Source organism: Mesoplodon densirostris, chromosome 2, assembly GCF_025265405.1.
Source record: "Mesoplodon densirostris isolate mMesDen1 chromosome 2, mMesDen1 primary haplotype, whole genome shotgun sequence".
Taxonomy (NCBI): domain Eukaryota; kingdom Metazoa; phylum Chordata; class Mammalia; order Artiodactyla; family Ziphiidae; genus Mesoplodon; species Mesoplodon densirostris.
Genome location: NC_082662.1, coordinates 184,492,525 through 184,515,124, shown reverse-complemented (window position 1 = coordinate 184,515,124; position 22,600 = coordinate 184,492,525). Strand labels below are relative to the sequence as shown.

The following is a 22,600-nucleotide window of genomic DNA, read 5'->3' as shown; positions in this document are numbered from 1 at the left end:
GTCATTTGTTTCTAGGTATTTTTTGATTTCCTCTTTGATTTCTTCAGTGATCCCTTGGTTATTAAGTAGTGTATTGTTTAGCCTCCATGTGTTTGTATTTGTTACAGATTTTTTCATGTAATTGATATCTAGTCTCACAGCATTGTGGTCAGGAAAGATACTTAATACAATTTGAGCTTTCTTAAATTTACCAAGGCTTGATTTGACTCAAGATATGATCTATCCCAGAGAATGTTCCATGAGCACTTGAGAAGAAAGTGTATTCTGTTGTTTTTGGCTGGAATGTCCTATAAATATCAATTAAGTCCATCTTGTTTAATGTATCATTTAAAGCTTGTGTTTCCTTATTTATTTTCATTTTGGATGATCTGTCCATTGGTGAAAGTGGGGCGTTAAAGTCCCGTACTATAATTGTGTTACTGTCGATTTCCCCTTTTATGGCTGTTAGTATTTGCCTTATGTATTGAGGTGCTCCTATGTTGGGTGCATAAATATTTACAATTGTTATATCTTATTGCATTGATCCCTTGATCATTATGTAGTGTCCTTCTTTGTCTCTTGTAACAGTCTTTGTTTTAAAGTCTATTTTGTCTGATATGAGAATTGCTACTCCAGCTTTCTTTTGATTTCCATTTGCATGGAATATCTTTTTCCATCCCCTGACTTTCAGTCTGTATGTTTCCCTAGGTCTGAGGTGGGTCTCATGCAGACAGCATATATATGGATCATGTTTTTGTATCCATTCAGCCAGTCTATGTCTTTTGGCTGGAGCATTTAATCCATTTACATTTAAGGTAATTATCGATATGTATGCTCCTATTACCATTTTCTGAATTGTTTTGGGTTTGTTACTGTAGGTCTTTTCCTTCTCTTCTGTTTCCTTCCTAGAAAAGTTCCTTTAGCATTTGTTGTAAAGCTGGTTTGGTGGTGCAGAATTCTCTTAGCTTTTGCTTGTCTGTAAAGGTTTTAATTTCTCCGTCAAATCTGAATGAGATCCTTGATGGGTAGAGTAATCTTGGTTGTAAGTTTTTCTCCTAAATTAATTTAAATATGTCCGGCCACTCCCTTCTGGCTTGCAGAAATATCAATATTAACTGATATTTAATATTAATATTAATATTTCTGCTGAAATATTAACCTTATGGGGATTTCCTTGTGTGTTATTTGTTGTTTTTCCCTTGCTGCTTTTAATATTTTTTCTTTGTATTTAATTTTTGATTGTTTGATTACTATGCATCTTGGCATGTTTCTCCTTGGATTTATCCTGTATGGGACTCTCTGTGCTTCCTGGACTTGATTAACTATTTCCTTTCCCATATTAGGGAAGTTTTCAACTATAATCTCTTCAAATATTTTCTCAGTCCCTTTCTTTTTCTCTTCTTCTTCTGGGACCCGTATAATTTGAATGTTGGTGCGTTAATGTTGTCCCAGAGGTCTCTGAGACTGTCCTCAATTCTTTTCATTCTTTTTTCTTTATTCTGCTCTCCAGCAGTTATTTCCACTGTTTTATCTTCCAGGTCACTTATCCGTTCTTCTGCCTCAGTTATTCTGCTATTGATTCCTTCTAGAGAATATTTAATTTCATTTATTGTGTTGTTCATCATTGTTTGTTTGCTCTTTAGTTCTTTTAGGTCCTTGCTAAACGTTTCTTGTGTTTTCTCCATTGTATTTCTAAGAGTTTGGATTATCTTTACTATCGTTATTCTGAATTCTTTTTCAGGTAGACTGCCTATTTCCCTTCATTTGTTAGGTCCGGTGGGTTTTTGCCTTGCTCCTTCATCTGCTGTGTGTTTCTCTGTGTTCTCATTTTGCTTAACTTACTGTGTTTGGGGTCTCCTTTTCTCAGGCTGCAGGTTCGTAGTTCCCGTTGTTTTTGGTGTCTGATCCCAGTGGCTAAGGTTGGTTCAGTGGGTTGTGTAGGCTTCCTGGTGGAGGGGACTAGTGCCTGTGTTCTGGTGGATGAGGCTGGATCTTGTCTTTCTGGTGGGCACGTCCACGTCTGGTGGTGTGTTTTGGGGTGTCTGTGGCTTTATTATGATTTTAAGCAGCCTCTCTGCTAATAAATGGAGTTGTGTTCCTGTCTTGCTAGTTGCTTGGCATAGGGTGTCCAGCACTGTAGCTTGCTTGTCGTTGAGTGAAGCTGGGTCTTGGCGTTGAGATGGAGATCTCTGAGAGATTTTTGCCATTTGATATTACATGGAGCTGGAAGGTCTCTTGTGGACCAGTGTCCTGAACTTGGCTCTCCCACCTCAGGGGCACAGCCCTGACCCCTGGATGGAGCACCAAGAGCCTGTCATCTACACGGCTCAGAATAAAAGGCAGAAAAAAGAGAAAGAAAGAAAGAAGGTAAAATAAAATAAAGTAAAATAAAATAAAGTTATTAAAATAAAAATTAATTATTTAAAAAAGGTTTTTTAAGTAATAAAAAAAGGAAAGAAAGAAGAGAGCAACCAAACCAAAAAACAAATCCACCAATGATAACAAGTGCTAAAAAGTATACTAAAAAAAAGGAAAAAACGGACAGAGAGAACGGTAGGAGAAATGGTAAAAGCAAAGCTATACAGACAAAATAACACACAGAAGCATACACATACACACTCACAAAAGAGAAAAAGGGAAAAATATATATATATCGTTGCTCCCAAAGTCCACCTCCTCAATTTGGGATGATTCGTTGTCTATTCAGGTATTCCACAGATGCAGGTACATCAAGTTGATTCTGGAGATTTAATCTGCTGCTCCTGAGGCTGCTGGGAGAGATTTCCCTTTCTCTTCTTTGTTCGCACAGCTCCCAGGGTTCAACTTTGGATTTGGACCCGCCTCTGTGTGTAGGTCGCCTGAGGGCGTCTGTTCTTCACTCAGACAGGACGGGGTTAAAGGAGCAGCTGATTCGGGGGCTCTGGCTCACTCAGGCCGGGGGCAGGGAGGGGCACGGATGCGGGGCGAGCCTGCGGCGGCAGAGGCCGGCGTGACGTTACAACAGCCTGAGGCGCGCTGTGCTCCCGGGGAAGTTGTCCCTGGATTACGGGACCCTGGCAGTGGCGGGCTGCACAGGCTCCCAGGAGGGGCGGTGTGGATAGTGACCTGTGCTCGCACACAGGCTTTTTGGTGGTGGCAGCAGCAGCCTTAGCGTCTCATGCCCGTCTCTGGGGTCCGCGCTGATAGCCGCGGCTCGCGCCCGTCTCTGGAGCTTCTTTAAGTGGTGCTGTTAATCCCCTTTCCTCGCGCACCAGGAAACAAAGAGGCTAGAAAAAGTCTCTTTTTTTGGCAGCTCCAGACCTTTTCCTGGACTCCCTCCCGGCCAGCCGTGGTGCACTAGCCCCTTCAGGCTGTGTTCACGCCGCCAACCCCAGTCCTCTCCCTGGGATCTGACCTCCGAACCCCGAGCCTCAGTTCCCAGCCCCCGCCCGTCCCGGCGGGCGAGCAGACAAGCCTCTTGGGCTGGTGAGTGCTGGTCGGCACCAATCCTCTGTGCGGGAATCTCTCCGCTGTGCCCTCCGCACCCCTGTTGCTGCACTCTCCTCCGCTACTCCGAAGCTTTCCCCCTCCGCCACCCGCAGTCTCTGCCCGCGAAGGGGCTTCTCGTGTGTGGAAACGTTCCCTCCTTCACGGCTCCCTCCCACTGGTGCAGGTCCCATCCCTATTCTTTTGTCTCTGTTTTTTCTTTCTTCATTTTCCCTACCCAGGTATGTGGGGGAGTTTCTTGCCTTTTGGGAGGTCTGAGGTCTTCTGCCAGCATTCAGTAGGTGTTCTGTAGGAGTTGTGCCACAGGTAGATGTATTTCTGATGTATTTGTGGGGAGGAAGGTGATCTCTGCATTTTACTCTTCTGCCATCTTAAAGCTACGCCTGATAAGCTTTTTTCAGAGACTGAAAAGAGTGAAGGAAACTTCAAATTTTGTAGGACTTTGGAAATGGTACTTATTCAGTTTGTCATGTTTGTCACAGTAGAAAAAGCAGTTTTTCATTTTAAGCTCAGTTGAAGGCAGGGATTGTTCTTTTTCTTTCTGTTGCTTACCACAGTGTCAGGATACTGCTTTGCAACACACTTAACAGCCAGCAATGTGATTTTTAGAATACATGGACCTTGGACTAGTAGGATTTCTTCAGGTGGAAGTGGTAGGGACTGGCTCCAGAGTATTCCAGGCAGGAGGAAAAAGGAGGGCTGAATATATGGTGACAGGAAAGTAAGGGATGAAAACTTGAATGTTATCTTCTATTTTATGTGGTATAAAAAAAACCCTGGGCTTCCCTGGTGGCGCAGTGGTTGAGAGTCCGCCTGCCGATGCAGGAGACACGGGTCTGTGCCCCGGTCCGGGAAGATCCCACATGCTGCGGAGCGGCTGGGCCCGTGAGCCATGGCCGCTGAGCCTGCGTGTCCGGAGCCTGTGCTCCGCAACGGGAGAGGCCACAACAGTGAGAGGCCCGCGAACCGCAAAAAAAAAAAAACCCTACGTATTATTTATATATTCTTTTCCAGTGTTGTTACATAATTAACTAATTTTTAATATTTGCCTAAAATAAAACTAAGTTTTTAGAATCTTTACTACATTGTTGGAGAATGCTTTGTTCAAAAAAATAAAATGATTCTCATACTGATATAAAATGAACATGTTAAGATTTTATTTAGTTCATTAATTGAACAAGCCTGTAAGATGTCACAACTATTTCAAAGAAGTCAAAGAAGCTCAAATTTATATGAAGTATAGGAATGTTGAAACGAATTCACAAAAGATGGAAAATTTTTCCTCCCCTATAGGAAGGGAAGTAAATTGAACCTACCAGACAGTGAAAGGTTGCAATCACGTAACTTGGAAGAGCATGCTTTAGACAATGCATAGTTTTCCACTGAAGCACAGACAGTCCCTACAGTCTATTTACTTTTGGTCAAAAATAATGTCAAAGAAAGATTGTTCTTAATCACACAATAAAGCTGGTCTCATTAGGCATGGCCTTATTATTTACATAGGTGTAGTAGCAAGAGTGTTAATTTATCACGTGGGCCTTCTAAGTTTGCTTTCCTTTTTTTTTTTTTAAGATTTAATTTTATTTATTTTTGGCTGTGTTGGGTCTTCATTTGCTGCTAGTGGGCTTTTTCTAGTTGTGGTGGATGGGGGCTACTCTTTGTTGTGGTGCGCCGGCTTCTCATTGCAGTGCTTTCTCTTGTTGCGGAGCACAGGCTCTAGGCACGCAGGCTTCAGTAGTTGTGGCACGCAGGCTCAGTAGTTGTGGCGCACGGGCTTAGTTGCTCTGTGGTATGCGGGATCTTCCCGGACCAGGGTTCGAACCCGTGTCCCCTGCATTGGCAGGTGGATTCTTATCCACTGCGCCACCAGGGAAGTCCCTCTAAGTTTGCTTTCGTAAGTTAAGTTTTCATAAATTATCTCAGATTAGACTTTTAAAAACCTCTGTTATTTGATAAGCCAAGAGTAGGAAGCGACACCCAGGGAACTCTCTCCACATGTTTTATTGTAATTAGTCTTTATTCTCAATGGCAATGGAAATCTCATTGTTTCTCATATTTTTTTTTATGGGAATGGAGGATTTTCTTCCATTACTATTTTGAGTTGGAAGCAAAAATTAAAATATCAGAAACTTAGTGAAAATACAAAGTTAGTGTGGTTTGATACATGTTTTATTTTCAGATTGAAAATATCAGAAGGAAGCATAATTACCTGCCGTTCATTATGGAATTGTTAAAGACTTTAGCAGAACACCAGCAGTTAATACCACTAGTAGAAAAGGTAAGTATTTTACTGGTGAGTAGTTAAATTAGATTTAGATTCTCCAAAAAATGTTATTTGGCTTGAGAAGAGATAAAATTTGTTGAAGGTTTTTATTTTTATTTTTTTGCTTTTACTGTTTTTCATCTAGAGGAACATTAGTTCAATCTAATATTACAAAATAAAAATAAGGAATTGCATTACTGCTTTAGCTTTACAGAATCCTTAGTGTCAGGAATTCAGGTTGTGCTATATTAGAATGAAATTTAAAACATTTTTCTTCCTTTAGCTGAAAACGAATTATTAATTTTAATTATTGAAATAATAGATTTTTCTTATTTAATTTAGCAAAAATTTGAATTATCATCGAATTTACTACTAGAATGAAGGGGGACTAAAACATAACCTAGCCTAAGAAATAGGTTTTCTTATTCCTAAGTTATTACTCTTTCCACTCAGGGAAAACTAGCATAGGTTAGTGAAAAATTTGGACCATTAACTTAAAGACCAGAATACATGGTAGGTTTTTTTTTTTCTTATTAACTTTTAAGTTCATGAAGCAAAGATACATTTCAACCCAGCTGTTAGATATCATCATAAATTCTAAATAATACAAGATGTGAGTTAAGGTTTTTATATATACCTTATTATCTAGATCCTGAACATGTGCTTCAACTTTTAGCATTAAATGTAAAAATTTACATATAAGAAAATTTAGAAGAAGACTGCTAAGTCTTCTCTTTTCCATATAGGTTTTTCTATTCATGTATCTCAGGGTGTTAAATCATAAAAGTCCAAGATGGGAAACTGATTTTTAAAGTTTTAGATTAACAGTTAGGGTCCTGTGATCCTCAAAATTGCCTGGTTAACAGAGTACCTCGATATTATATTCTTTGTATGAAACACTATGAAATATTTCTCTGTTGAAAATATTAAACAAAATGAAATATAGACTGTTATGCTCAATTGTATGATGTATCAGGTATTAAGTATAGATAAATATTATTAGGGACCAGACAAATGTTATTAGAGAAATTTTACATATATATGTTTTGCTTTAAAATTGGCCTGTGAGTAAACTTTTTTGGGCAAATTAAGAAAAGGATCATTCTTATTTGATTTTAATAACAGTATATTTCCATAATTTTTTTAAAAGCATAGATAGAGTACAATAGCTTTTCAGCTTTTACATTAGAACCATAATTCCTTAGTTCACATTATTTTGGACACAGGGTGGCAGTATATGAATGCCTAGTGTTAGTGGAATACCAATTCAGTCTCTTCTTGTGTTTGCATTTGTTTTATTGAATATAATACAAAGACATTATATGTCTGTTTTATTGAAAGGGTAGTTACTGACTTGCTTGTTCTTTGACTAATAATATTGTACAAGCAATATTGAGATACATTTCTTTCTGTATAGATACTATACAGAAAGATACTGTATATGCAGTATCTTTTATGTGCCTAGATTCTGAAGGGAATTCAGATTCATTATTTGATTAAAATTTTTGAAATGTTTTGATTATCCAACATTTATCTAGCTGAAACTATATTTGAGGCAGTCTCTTAAAGTCAGTGGATATACACATAGTTAAGACACATTTTTCTGTCTTAAGCAACTTAGTTGGGGAAAGGAATACATGCCTATAGTACTGTGCTGGATAGTATTATTCTTTTTTTTTTTTTTTTTTTTGCTATACGCGGGCCTCTCACTGCTGTGGCCTCTCCCGTTGCAGAGCCCAGGCTCTGGACGCGCAGGCTCAGCAGCCATGGCTCACGGGCCTAGCCACTCCACGGCATGTGGGATCTTCCCAGACCGGGGCACGAACCCGTGTCCCCTGCATCGGCAGGCGGACTCCCAACCACTGCACCACCAGGGGAGCCCTGGATAGTATTATTCTGATAAGCGCTAGAATAAAGTCATGCTAAAGATTCTGGGGGATCACAGGGTAGCTCCTAAATAGCTTTATGCCACTTAAAATTTCACATCCACAAATTTTGAATCTGTGGTTAGAATTAAATGCTTAATTTCTGCCAATAATCAGCTTCCTTAGCACAAATATATTTTTGTTCATCTTATTTTGAAAAAAGAAATCATATATCATATTGAAATATCACTTTCTGCTGGTAAATGCAAATGTTAAAAATTAAAAAACAATAGATGAAGATTATTAGATTTTACAATTGTATCCAATATAAAGACTTTAGTAGTGAACATTACTTAATAAGTAATACTTCTAAGAAAAGAATTACATGTAGAATTCAGAAATGGATTATTATGTCAAAAATCCCCCCCTTCCCCCCAATGCCAAGTGAAAGTAGAAAAGATGTGGCTAGTCTAGGCAGTGTTGCTAAGTGCTAAAGCCGTCCAGGATCAGATTTCTGAGTAATTGGAGGCAGGTCCTGACTGCCTATGATGGTGTGGAAGTATTTGACCTGTGGAAATCTTTTCATTTTACAAAATAACAAAGAGTGAGGACTTTGATTCTCCCAAGAGCATGTGGCTTTAATGAATTAGGTTAAGATATCGCCGTGTAAGTGTTCTTGTTCTATGAAGCTTCTGTTCTTATCTGATCAGTTCATTGAGTATACATTACATAAAGATTGCTCAGGAGGTAACCTAAAAATATAAAGTTATAAAACTTCTTGTGCCATATACCAAATCTGTTCCTTAAAATATAAAATAAAATCAGCTATATTAAGATTTCACTTGTAAAACTTTTATTCAGATACATTTACAATTCTTTTAAAATTTTATCTCAACCTTTATGTGTATTTCTGAATCATTGTCTATCCCAGGTTTTTAACAACCACCAATAACCTACCATAATTTAGAATCACAGATTTTGCTGCTATGGGGGATTCAAAGCACAGTACTGAATTTTGTACAGATTTTACCAAGACATTATAATTCAGTTGGTAATAAATAACTAATCTGCAGAACTTACTTTTTATATCTCTTAATAGAAATAAGGTAGAAGAATAAAGTTATCTGCAATAATATGTACATTAATACCTATATTAGAGAATTATCTGACTTCAGTCAGCAATTTTTGTCTCACTAGCACACTAAATAGAAGGAAAGTATTTCTTAACAGTGAACATTATTTCCATGCTATTTTGAAATACAGCATTTTTTATTTTTCAACAAAGGCAAAACAGAATATAGGCTTTCAGTTTAAATCTCAGATATGTTACTTAGCTGTTATGTTATTAGCTGTTGCTTTTAGGCAAGTTATTTACTTTATTATAGAATCTATTTCCTCATCTATAAATTGGTAATCACATTTCACATTCTTAAGGATTAAATGAGATAATATTGGTCAAGTTCATGATATGTGCTCAATAAATGGTGGTAATTATTTTTAACTTACTTTATTTAGCTTACCCTTAGTTTTATCTGAATTATATAGTTCAATACATGTATGGATACTCTGCATTATATGTATTTGCTTTTTAAATTAAGTTGTAAAATTTATGTCATTAACCAGTAGATTGATTCCTGTTAATCCTAGTAAACTTCCTGTATATTCAGAGATGACTAAGAAAAGAGGTACATATTTTTATTTCCAAATTACATCTAAAATTGAATAGTAGTTTTATTATTTGGAAACAGAAGACTTCTTTGAGAAATTGTACATATCAAATTACAAATTATGCTTGTTATTAAAAATGTTTATGCAAGCAATTTTTAAATTTCTATATGGTACGTATAACATATTTCCTCTTAATATATTCTAAGGCATTGCACTTAATTTTATCATACGGTTGTATGATAATTCTATTATCATTATAATGCATTATAAAAAAAAGATTATAGTTGTTCTCATTAAATAAGTTTTTTTCTTAATTGTATAATAGCAAAAGTCTAATTTATTTGTTCCTTTCTGATTCAAGTGCCATAGTGGAAAGAACATTATATTATAGTCTTCTAAAATCTTCTCAGAATGTCACCTGAGGACCAGCAGAATTGGCATCACCTGAGAGTTTGCTAGACATTTAGATCCTCAGGCATTTTACCAATTCAGCCTGAATTTTTTTTTTTTTTTTTTTTTTTTTTTTTTTTTTTTTTTTTTTGCTATACGCGGGCCTCTCACTGCTGTGGCCTCTCCCGTTGCGGAGCACAGGCTCCGGACGCGCAGGCTCAGCGGCCATGGCTCACGGGCCTATCCGCTCCGCCGCATGCGGGATCCTCCCAGACCGGGGCACGAACCTGCGCCCCCTGCATCGGCAGGTGGACTCTCAACCACTGCGCCACCAGGGAAGCCCCAGCCTGCATTTTAACACTGTCCCCAGGTCATTGGTCTCTACATTAGAAGCACTGGTATAGAATATGTGTCTTTTGACCTCTATTGAGGTTTTGTTATATATTAGTTGTGTGACTTGGTCAAGTTTGATAACACCTGTAAACTCTGGCTTCCTCATCTGCTAAAAAGTGAAATAGAATTACTGTGTTCAAGCTCTATACTTGTTACGAGGTTCAAGTGAAACAACTTGTGAAAACATTTTTTTGGTCTTATATGACTGAAAAAAGCCTCACTTATATGTGAGGTTTATCAACACTATGGGTATATAATCCTTAGTTATGTTAAACTCATGTAAACTATTATGTTAAACTCATTTATTCAAATATGCAGAAATTAATATAGGATTTTTCATTTACTCAGTTTGTATGAGAAATGGGCACACATGTAAATATATTGTTTTGAAATAGTTATGAATGAGTATGACTTTATAGGATGAGTTTTGTATTTTTAAATTGTTACCATTATAATAATACATTTCAACTTCAGGTAAGAAAGAACTGCAAACCAAATATTATCCTTTTTATTGAGGGCAAAGCATAACTATATCATTGTCCAGGAGTAGTTTGTTGTGAGTCTTAGAAAAGATAATTCTCTAGAAATCTTGCAAACAACGCATCTCAAGCTTTTTAGCTTTAGAATGCCCTCTTAGACACATTTCATTTTAATATGAACTGGAACAGACTTTTAAGATTTTATAATATACTATCTTTAATTTCTAGGCAAAAGAAAAACAGAATGCAAAGAAAGCACAGGAAACTAAATGAAGAAGATGCTTTGGGATGTGTACACATTTCTGCTTCTGCACTTATTTTCAAGGAAACCATTAAGTATAAAGAACTTTGAGCAACATCCTAATCGACTCAGCGCTCGTTTGGCAATAGTCCCAGTCTGTCTCGTCTTCAATGCATGGATTCATAACCTCTCCCTGCCTGCATCATGTGCATGTGGTGCATATTAAATAAAAGTGGTGTTCAGAGCGCTTGCCCAAATCCCATTATATGACATTGGATCTGAGAACTCCTGTTGGTTCTCTGGACAGATAACTACCGTAATGACCTACCGTAATGAAAATGGACAAATGATTTTCTCTACCTGTAATTGTTATAATGAATCTTCCAATCTTCCAACTTGGTTAAATGCTTAAAATTTATAAATGTCAGATCTTGATTAAATGGAGTCTCTTGTTTCTTCTCATCATTAATGAAAAAAATCAGTATTTCTGTCTTTGATATCTAAATATTTTGAAGATTTAAAAACTGAATTTTAGCTTCTATACCGATTATTTGTAAAAGCTTGATTTTAAAGGAGATGATTTGAAAAGAACAGAAGTATAGTTTCTGGGCTTCCCTGGTGGCCCAGTGGTTAAGAATCTGCCTGCCAATGCAGGGGACATGGGTTTGAGGCCTGGTCTGGGAAGATCCCACATGCCGCGGAGCAACTAAGCCCATGTGTGCCACAACAACTGAGCCTGCGCTCTAGAGCCTCCGAGCCACAACTACTGAAGCCCACGTGCCTAGAGCCCGTGCTCCGCAACAAGAGAAGCCACCGCAATGAGAAGCCTGCACACCACAACGAAGAGTAGCCCCACTCAACGCAAGTAGAGAAAGCCCACGCACAGCAACGAAGACCCAACGCAGCCAAAAATAAATAAATAAATAAATGTTTAAAAAAAAAAAACATAGTTTCTAGTGATTTTCATTGCTACCCGTAGAAAAAGTTTAAAAAATCCCAATTTTATTTTAGCAAACTTTTTTCAGTGTTTGGGATTATTTTTGTATTGTAGAATTATTTCAGGAAGGTGTATTATGCATCAAAGCAAAATTTTAGGTTAAGAACAGATTGTAAATCTTAAAGTTTTTTGGTGCTACTCTCAGTTTGGCAACATTTTTACAAGCTGTTAAGCTGTATCTTTATAAAGAATTGGGGGTTTAGCAATTCAGGCTATCTGCTTTTTTTTAAAAAAAGGATGACGGTGGTGGTGGAGGATCCTTCTTTGCCAATTTGAACAAAATTAGTACAGCCCAGTAGTTTCCAAGAGCCATTTATCGTTTGCCCACAATGGAATTGGGAGTTGCTTTGTTTTTTATTTTATAAAATAATATTGTATTCTTGCTCTTAATCTTCTTTTCCAAGTTAAACTTTAAAGGAAATTTTATAAAACTTACGTTTGTAAAGGAAATAATCTACTTTTTTCTTTACTAGGTACCTTTCTGAAATTGATACATAACTTTAATATTTTATTATGGAAAAGTTTAAACATGTAGAGAGACTGTGTACGCATCCTCTAGTTTCAGAGAGACTGTTCGCATCCTCTAGTTTCAAACACGTGAAATTTTTTTAAGGATTTTTTTTTTCCTGTAAAAAGCTTTATTGTTTCCATTTGGTCCAAGGGTTGGGAGAGGGCTCCAATGTGGTTAAAAAGGTGCCTCCTTGCTGCCGAGAGCTGCTTCAGGCAGAAGCCCTGATACCAGAGGGGCTCCTCAAAGGCCACTGGACTTTGGAGGCTCCTCGTCGTGCTTGAGGATGAGCCTTTCGAAGAGATACTGGCCCAGCCCAGCCTGGGACCGGCCAGCCTGCGGAGCTTAGTCAGGTGGTCGACCATCTTCTTGATGAATTTCACCTGCTCATCTAGGGCGTGGCCCTCCAGTTAGTCACAGAGGCGGGGCTGTGCGTGGGCAGAACCCGGGGCGTGCAGGTCCACGAGGGCCTGATTCAGGTTCTTCTCCGTGAACACAGCGGCTTCAGGAGCGTCCTGGGTTTTATGCCACTCCTCTTGGGACGGCTTCTGCACGTCCTGGAAGACGGCCAGGTGGCTGCACTGGTTTTGCATTTTCAAGGGTCGCTGGGCGCCCTCGCGCTGCTCCTCCGCCGATTCGTGGAAAAAGCGGCCCACGCCCCCCAGAGGCACAACGCTTCGTTGGAAATAGAAGCCCAGAGAGAGGTAGGTGTAGGAGGCCTGCAGGTGCCTGTTGACCAGGCCGTGGAGGACAGCCTCCCTGTGGGTGGAATCATTCTGAGGAATCCTGGAGCTCCCGGTTGATGGGTTAATAAGGAGTTAAGCTCAAAAAATGGAGTTGGCTGGGCCTGGTGGCCGAGGATAGCTGAGTGGCTGATTCCAAAAGTAAAGACGGGAAAAAAGGTTGGAGGGTGGTCAGAGGCTGGAACAAGGGGTGTCCCTGGGTCTGTTCCGTCCAAACACGGTTGAAGCAAGAGACAGATCCTCGGGACCACCGAGCACACTGCCTAAGGATTGTTTTTAGGCTTACTACACTGTGGTATTTTTAAGACCTGGTGGGAAGTTGAGTAGTAAAATTAATGAAATATTTTTCATACATAATTTCAGTTGAAGGTCATGAAGAATGTGTAGTTTTTCATTTGTGGGTAAATATATTTCACTTTGGAAACGATAGTGATTATGGAGTGTTTTCAAAGCCATGATACAGTTTAACAATGATTTCATAAGGATTATTTTAAGCTCATCTTGAGCCCATACATTTATTTCAGCTTAATTTATATACCCTCTTTTGTAGAGTCTTAAATTTTGTAAAGCAATACAAGGAGTATTGTAGTAGGTAGTATCCAGTAATCAAGGACAGTGTGATACTGGCATAAGGATCTACAAATAGCTCAGTGGGATAGAAGAGAGAGCCTGAAAACAAATCTATGTTTATAGGGTCACTTGATTTTTGACAGAGGTAGCAAAGCAATCCAACAGAGAAGGGAAATCTTTTCAACAAATGGAGCCGGAACAGCTAAATATCCCCATGGAAAAAAATGAACCATGATCCCCTACCTCACAAAAATGAATTGGAGATGGATGACAGGCCTAAATGTAATAGCTAAAATACAAAGCTTTTTAGGGGAAACAGGTGAATATCTTAGGTGACAGAAAACAACCATAAAAGATCTAAAATTAGTGTTTATGAAAATTAAAAACTTGTCATTGAAAGAAGCTTTTAATAAAAGTAGCTAGTATCAAATGACATTTAAAAATTAGCTTTATTCTGGAAAAGGCAAGGCAAGGGATTTTCCCCTAGAGCCTCTGGAAAGGAACATAGCCCTGCTGACATCTTAGTTTTGGCTCAGTGGGACTCCTTTTGGACTCTGACCTCCAAAACTGTAAGAGAATAAATTTATGTTGTTTTAGGCCAAAAAGTAAATAAATAAAAATTAGCTTTATAAAATCACTGAGTTGATAGATATAAGGATATTTTCTTATTAATCTAATTCTAATACAATTCCTTGATAGGCATTTCCATAGCTTAAGAATGGTTTATTTTATCTGCTTCCTTGATGATTGCAAATGCATTGTGTCCCTTCACGATAATTTCTGCCAGTGAATAAAGAAGTATGACATCCTTTTCTGCGTCCTAAGTCATGAAGCTAGTGGGTAGAGAAAATGGAGGAATAAAGAGCAATTCAGAAATACGTGTTAGTTATGTGGGAAAAACATTTTTTTAAAGAAATGTTTAAAAGAAATCTCATTTGCTCATTTCACTTTTGCCCTTTCTTTTCTGAAATCTCATTTAATGATTGGGTAGGTGAAGGCACTTCCATTCTGTGTTATGCCTTTTTAAATAGCCAATTCTAAGGGATATACTTCTGCTGTTTTAAACAAAGAAAGCTCACCAACAGCTGCGGTACTGGCTAGTCTCAATTTCATATGTTTAGTTCCCAAGGTAGTTGCCCTTTTTCTAGCAGAGAGCAGTCAGCTTGACTGTGTCACTAGAATAGACAAATATTTGTTCTGAGATCATGAACCATGGGGACTTGCTCCCCTACTTAGACCATGATACATACTCCTGTGTGTGCTACAGTGTTACATGCAGATTAATACCTTTAGTTACTAATCCTAGTTGCCTAAAACATTTCAGGATACATTCAGAAATTGCTCTTTTCCTGCAAGAGGATTCTGTTTTTATTTCAGAAAAAAACATGGCTTTTAAGGTTTTCCCTTAAAAAAAAAAAAACTTAAAGATAAGCAAAACAAAATTTAGATTACCCATGGTTCTACCACCTGAGATGACTACATTAACATGTTAGTGTACTTAGTGCTCCTTTTTCCCCACATGTTTTTGTATGTTAGTCTCACATGCCCTCTCCACATTCTGAAATAGATTTGTGCAATATACATTATTTTTAAAGTTGATGATACACAATTTATCTTTTTTGTATCACTGACGATCTACTTGCAGGAAACAAACCACTCTAGCTATTTTAAGAGGAATGGGAATTAATACTGGGAATTTTGAAACTACTTAGTTCCTTGCAAAATCATTGGAAGGTATGGAGAAATGGGCTCAAGTTTGGGTCCCCAGAAAAGACTCCAGCAAAACATATGTTAACTGGCCCACCAGGGCAACTGCTACTACTGCAGCGGCCAAGGGGTTCGCCAGTGGGGTTTCTGACATTAGAACAGGCTGCAGAGGTTATGTTCTGGGAGTGGGGACCTGCCACACTGTCTGCAGGCACCCAGTGACCATACACGGGAAAGCAGAAAACTGCCACCTCTCCCTGGCTGCACATGCCATGGAGATGGCTTCTGCCTTACTTGTCACTTCCACGTCTTACGTTACGTTTTCTGCAAAGGGAGTCTGGGAAATTGTTTTTTTTTCTTTTTTGACATCTTTATTAGAGTATAATTGCTTTACACTGGTGTGTTAGTTTCTGCTTTATAACAAAGTGAATCAGCTATACGTATACATATGTCCCCATATCTCTTCCCTCTTGCATCTCCCTCCCTCCCACCCTCCCTATCCCACCCCTCTAGGTGGTCACAAACCACTGTGCTTTGCGGTTGCTCCCCACTAGCTATCTGTTTTACATTTGGTAGTGTATGGAAGTTGGTTTTTAACTAGTCAGTCTGCAGAGTAGGAAGGCACTCCAAGGATGGAGGACGAGGTCGATGTGGGTGCTGTGTGCAAACCCACTTCATCACACACTACTACGTTCTTCCACCCCAAAACAATTTCTCCTTTTCACATAAGTAATGTGTGTTTATTTTAGAGAAATGAGAAAATACAGAGAATAAAAAATATATGAAAATCAAATCTAATCCCATTACCTAGAGATAATCAGTGTTGGTATTCTGATGTAGATCTCTCCAGAGGATGTGTTTACACTCACACATGTAATAGATATTTTCTTGTTCTGAATATGGGATTATGTTGCATGCTATTTCGCCCTAAACTTCTTTTCATATTAATAATTATGCTTATATCACATCTTTTTTAATGGCTGCTTAGAATTCCATTATATAAATATGCTTTAATGTATTTAACAAGCCCCCTATCGGGGCTTGTAAGGAATAAAGCGCAGAAACGGGCAAACTGGATAGCTCAGTTTTTAGGGGGGAATTTTATTTTTTAAGGTAAAGTGAATTCCTAGATCAGGCAAGCCTACATGTTCTTTAATTTGTTATTTTCCTTAGCACATAGTTACTGGCACTAGATCCAGTGACTGACCCAACTAAAGAGTCACCACTTTAAGCATACCTAGTCCTTTTGTTTTTGACTTGATATGTTAACATCTTGACATACCTTTCAAGATCTGGTAATATCTTTGGTTAATTTATTCTTTGGTAAGTTATTCAACATACCTGAGTTGTTCTAGATGGTGGAGGTATAGTGGTGAATGAGATAAAGCCCCACCCTCACGGTGAGACAAGTAATAGGATAGACAAGCCTGTCTAATATAATTTTTCAAGTAGCAGGAGAACTGTAAAAAGAAACCAGGACAAAAGGATGGAGGGAGCTGAGGTTTGATAGGATGGCCATGGAAAGTCCCTTTAAGGAGATGATATTTAAGCAGAGACCTGAATGAAGAGAATTTTCTTTCTGAAGCACTGACTCAGCAATATGAAAGTGAGTCACATGCGGGCAGAACCAACATGTAATAATTCAGAATATTAATTTGCAGTAATGTTTGATGACAGTTGACTTGGGGTATCAATATGAAAATAGGTTGAACAAAAGTTATATTTAGAAAATGTAGGTCCTAGAAAAGGCTAGGACCACTGGCCTATCCTTTTTAGGCTATCCAGATATTTTACATGATAAACTTCTCTAACCCTTTCTTGTAGCAATAATAATATAGTATTGACTAAACCATAATTCCAGTGGTAAAAGCCTCATGCAAGTGTATTTTTAAAAACAATTTGATATACATCATGATTAAAGATGTAAACATTAAAACTAAAACAAATGAAATTACTAGAAAAAAATGGGAGAATATTTTATTATTGGGGGGAAGGGAAAAGCCTCTAAGCAAGAAACAAAACATTAAAAAAACATAGAAAAAAAGAATCCAGAGTGAAATGCTTGATTCCATAAAAATTTCTGTACAGTAACATACCCCATTAAAGACAGCAAGCCAACAAAATCTTAACCATAAAAAATGTAATATGTATATTAGAAGTATAATATCTAATATACAGAGAGCTCTTATAAAAAAAAAAGAAAAAGAAAAAGGTTACCCAGGAGAAAAATTGGCAAGTGATAAGAACAAGCAATTCATAGAAGAAATTGAAATGGCTAGTGACATTATAAAAGATAGTAAATCTCACTAGTGATTAAGAAAATGAAAGTTAAAATAATAGAGGGATGACCTTTTCCTGTCAGATTATGAAGAAGTCAAAGTGATTGCAAATGGCCGTTTTACAATGTGCACGGAAGTAGGGCCGGCTCCTGGAACAGTGGTAGAAGCCTTTTTGAAAAGCAATTTGGCAGTTCTCAAAATTCAGTGGTCTGTATCCTTCACAACAATTTCACTCCAAAAACCACGTTACAGATGTATTCAGACACCTATACAAAGACGGGTATAAGAAAATTCTTTGTAGCATTATTTGTCATAGCAGGTAATTGGAGACATCCTAGAAGCACAGCAATAGAGAATGGGTAAATGAGTCATAGTATGTTGGAATACTGTGCAATCACTGAAAAGAAGGAGGTGAATTTCTACGTATTAACATGGAAAGATGTTTGATATATCTTTGAGGAAAAAGTAAGTTGCATTATAGTGGTGTAGATTTTCTGAAAAAAAATCTTATATGGATATATAAGAATAAAAAATATTTAAAAATATCACACCAAACTCTTAACAGTTACTAGTTTAGGAGCTTAGATCTTTAAGGGTGAAGTGGGGAATTTTCCATTTTAAATGTATAGGCTTCTGAGATAATTGAATTTTTCCGATGAGAATAAATTAATTTTGTATTCTAAATAATATGTAAATAAACTATATCAGTAAATTAGCTAATTATTCTCATAACAAAAGTATTGGCAGGATTTTTTTTCCAGTAAGATGCTCCCTAAGTGCAGTTAAGCATGAACAAAACATAAACAAATGCAGTTTATATACATATATACACACATATACATATATATAACACATATATTTGAAATAAATGTATTTGTTGTGCAATCTAAGGCATGCCTAGAATGCCTTCTGAGCAATAATAATACAGCTGATTATGGAGTACTCCCTACTGGTGGCCATTCCCCTAGCATTTTAAATATATTATTCTATTTTACTTCCTTCCTCCTAACTATTATATTTTTTCCTTTGAATCAAACTATCTACAGTCTGGCTACTCAAAGTGTGGCCCACAGACCAGCAGCACCAACATCACCTGGGAACTTGTAAGAAAGGCAGACTCTCCTCGCCTCAGGCCAATGGAATAGAATCTGCATTTTAACAAGATGCCCAGTTGATTCCTATGCACATTAAAATTTAACAAGCACAGCCTCACCTGTTATTTTTATTTTTTTATTTTTTATTTTTTTTTTTGCGGCACGCGGGCCTCTCACCGCTGTGGCCTCTCCCGTTGCGGAGCACAGGCTCCGGACACGCAAGCTCAGCAGCCATGGCTCACGGGCCCAGCCGCTCCACGGCACATAGGGATCTTCCCGGACTGGGGCACGAACCCGTGTCCCCCGCATCGGCAGGCGGACTCTCAACCACTGCGCCACCAGGGAAGCCCACCTGTTATTTTTATATTCACAGAAATCAGTGTTGTTTCCCTAATCAGTGGGCATTGGGCTTTATTTGCTGCACTTGAGAAATTGGTTTTAGGATTTTTACAGTTTCTGTAGCAAAATGCAAAAGTGCAGTCGTTTAGAAAATTTATTAGGAATAAAATGCGAAACTGTTCACAATGTGTCAGGCACCGTCCTAAGTGTTTTTACGTAGTAACCCTAATCCCCACACAATGGGAAGTAAATCCTATTATCTCCCTTATTCAGATGCGGACACTAAACCACTAAGGTAGTTCCTTGGTCAAGTTCACACAGCTAGTAAGGAGTAGACCTAGGATTCAAACATGAGCTGAGGCTCCTGAATTCATGCTCCTTCCCTTTCCTTCCCTCTCCCACTCCCTCTCCCATTCCTGCCTCTCTCTTCCTTGTTACCTCTCTTCAGTTCTCCCTTCCCTCTCTTTCCCCTTCTTCCTCCCAACTACCCTTCCCTTCTCCTCTCCTTCCCTCTTCCTTCCTCCCCGTCCGTCCCCCATTCTTAGAGGTGAAAGTTGCATTATCACAGAATCATACAGTGGAAGCACGCACATGAGAAAACTCTCTGGATTGATGAGAAGACTTGCAGGAGACACTGTTGACCTTGGCTGAGTTATTAAGAAATGCACACAGCAAGTGGTAAACATGAGCTCTGGGCCTGGTGGTTATAATGATTCTGATTAGACACTAACAGCCTATCTAGGCTGGGCCCCCTGGGCTGTGTCTCCTAGTGAGGTTACCAAAGTTCAAGATCTGCCCTTTAAGCTTATGATTTGAGGCGTTGCGAGTATACTCACTGAAGGTGATAAGGACGTCGGATATTTGAGACAATTTAATAAAACTTGCAGGAGACTAAGGTGCGCCTAAAAGACTATTTATTTATTTATTATTTTTATTTTTGCGGTACGCGGGCCTCTCACTGTTGTGGCCTCGCCCGTTGCGGAGCACAGGCTCCGGACTTGCAGGCTCAGCGGCCATGGCTCACGGGCCCAGCCGCTCCGCGGCACGTGGGATCCTCCCGGACCGGGGCACAAACCCGCGTCCCCTGCATCAGCAGGTGGACTCTCAACCACTGCGCCACCAGGGAAGCCCAAGACAATTTATTAATTTACTTTATAGTTATAACTGCCAAATGGGCCAAATATTCCTAATGGCCTATCAGTACATTTTCTCCCTGGTAGATGAACTTACCCGGGAAACCGAATTAAGGCCAGAAGGTTGGTTGACTATAGAAGTGATTGGAAAGGAAATTATTTGTTTTTTTAGAGATACTGGCTGTCATAACCTGGGATATGTTCTGTCATATTTGACATCAACCAAATCTGCCTGGTTTACTACACACCTCCTTGGTCAAAATGTTACTATGTCCTTTTCCTATACATCACTAGGGACACAGTGACAAAATTGTAAGCTCCATAATTATCACTGGTTGATATTTTCCTACTTCCCTTCTCATATCACACGTTTTCAAATATGTTGTAATTTAAGTTTATTTCATTTCAATTTTATTCTGGCTTCTTAATGACATCTGGAGGGGCTCCTTAATTTAATTTTTTAAACTGTCTCCAAATAAAGGGACTATTTCCTGAAACCTATGTAACACCTATGTACGAGGAATCAGGGTTTCTATTCTAATATTGCCAACATGACCTTTCATTTTGTGTGTCTGTTCACCCCTTTTTTGTCTTTTTTTTTGAATTAGAACATACATATAATGAAGTAATTAAAGTATACAAATCTTAAGTGTACAGCTCAATGAGTTTTTTTTTTTTAATATTATTTTTTGGCTGTGTCGGGTCTTAGTTGCGGCATGCGGGATCTTTCATTGCAGCCTGCAGACTTCTCTCTAGTTGTAACGTGCAGGCTCAGTAGTTGCGGCACGGAGGCTCAGTTGCCCCGTGGTACGTGGGATCTTAGTTCCCCTGGCCTGCATTGCAAGACGGATTCTTAACCCTTAGACCACCAGGGCAGTCCCCAACATGACCTTTCTTAATATCACATTCGTGAAATAGTCTATATCTAATTTGCACATTTGGAATGCTCTGCACACTTATTATGAGGTAGAAAGTTTTTCTCTCAGAGCACACAGGACTGTTATTGGAGAAATTGTTTTGTTAATACCGTGAACATCTTGGGTGATGCAGCTACTTTTTCAGATTTTAGGGCAAAATTTACTTGAATTAGTATTTGCAGTCAAAAACACTGGTGTGTCCACTTAGTAACCTCTTTATATCTTCTGTGAGCCACTTGTTCACTCCAGCCTCTACTGCCATTCTAAGAACTATGCATACTTGCTACCTTTCTTAAAGCTGGTAAACACAACTTCAGAGTTAAAACACTGACCTTTCTGCATACAATTTTATTCTCAGATTCTAACCCCCGGTGCAAAATGTTACAGGCTACTGGATTTGGACTTGGACTTGGGACACCTAGGATTCTAGTGCTGCTATACTACTAACTATTGTGTGATCTTGACCTATATTCTGTTGTCTGCTGAAATGTACTTTGTCATTTGTTATAACTTTTAAGTAGCACTTACGAGGCAAACAGATGGCTTTCATATCTGTCTATACAACTAACCCTTAAAACAAATACTGCTCTATTAAAGCTTCATTGTATTAGACACACACACTTCTGGTCCTCTCTTGCTTTCTCTCATGGTTGAGTCTAAACATAAGAAATCAAGCCTATGAGTATAAGCTATATAAACCATGTATTCTGACACAGCATCTCCAATTTGACATCTAGTCGTTTGTGTATACCATCTTTATAACTTCTTTCCAAATGTATTCACTGAAAGGAAAATCAGCTGCTTTCTGGATATGTATTTAAATAAATGCAGACAATTCTGGGGCCTTGGATAGAAATACCATTTAAAAAAATTTGAAGTCTGTATTTCAGCATCAGTAAATGTCAGGACAGAAGCCCTATTATAAATACCACATGGTGGTGTTATAATAGAAGAAGCAAGACTGGAAACAGGCTTTACCATCTGCTTGTCCATTCATTGGCTCATTCAATCTGAGGTTCACTGCTTTATTGGGAAAACAGGGATGAAGAGACATGGTCTTGCCTTGTAGGCTTGGGCTGGGTTTTAATATTGTGAGATTATAATAGTCACTGGTGGTAACTTCCCCAAAGAGCAGGGACAACATTATGATAAGTACCTATTACCCGTCCATTAGACAAAACAGTCTAAAATAAGTCTAGTTACTGCCGCACATGCCGTAAGACTATTTATGTATTTTGAACAAATGCTTATGAGAATCAACTCCCACTTGAGATACCAACTTACTATTATATATTGTGGTCACGGTGTAAACATTCCTGTCAACATTTTTCTTTTTTTCAGATTCGGTAACAACTTATTTTGGGGTGAGGGGGGGAAACAAGGGGAGGAAAGAGAACAGAGGTGTTAGCTGCTTTTCAGTCTAAGTTCAAGATAAATGATAAGTAACGATGGTGACTTGTAAGTACTATCAGCATTTGGGGGCTAGAGAGGTGCATCTCAGGAGCTAGGGAATTAGGGAAATAAGACTGCATTCTGCAAGTTAAATTGT

General features: G+C 38.4%; 1 protein-coding gene and 1 pseudogene across 2 annotated transcripts in view; one reads left to right on the top strand and one right to left on the bottom strand.

The window, feature by feature from the left end:
- UCHL5 (ubiquitin C-terminal hydrolase L5) overlaps nucleotides 1–11,697 on the top strand; it is a 52,224-nt gene extending 40,527 nt beyond the window's left edge. For both annotated transcript variants that reach the window (XM_060091441.1, XM_060091442.1), the window contains exons 10-11: nucleotides 5,645–5,743; nucleotides 10,752–11,697. In XM_060091441.1, the coding sequence (XP_059947424.1) occupies nucleotides 5,645–5,743; nucleotides 10,752–10,796 (144 nt within the window). In that variant the 3' untranslated portion in view covers nucleotides 10,797–11,697. The remainder of the gene's footprint in view (nucleotides 1–5,644; nucleotides 5,744–10,751) is intronic.
- An 815-nt stretch (nucleotides 11,698–12,512) lies between these two features.
- LOC132476753 (ferritin light chain-like) overlaps nucleotides 12,513–22,600 on the bottom strand; it is a 40,622-nt pseudogene continuing 30,534 nt past the window's right edge.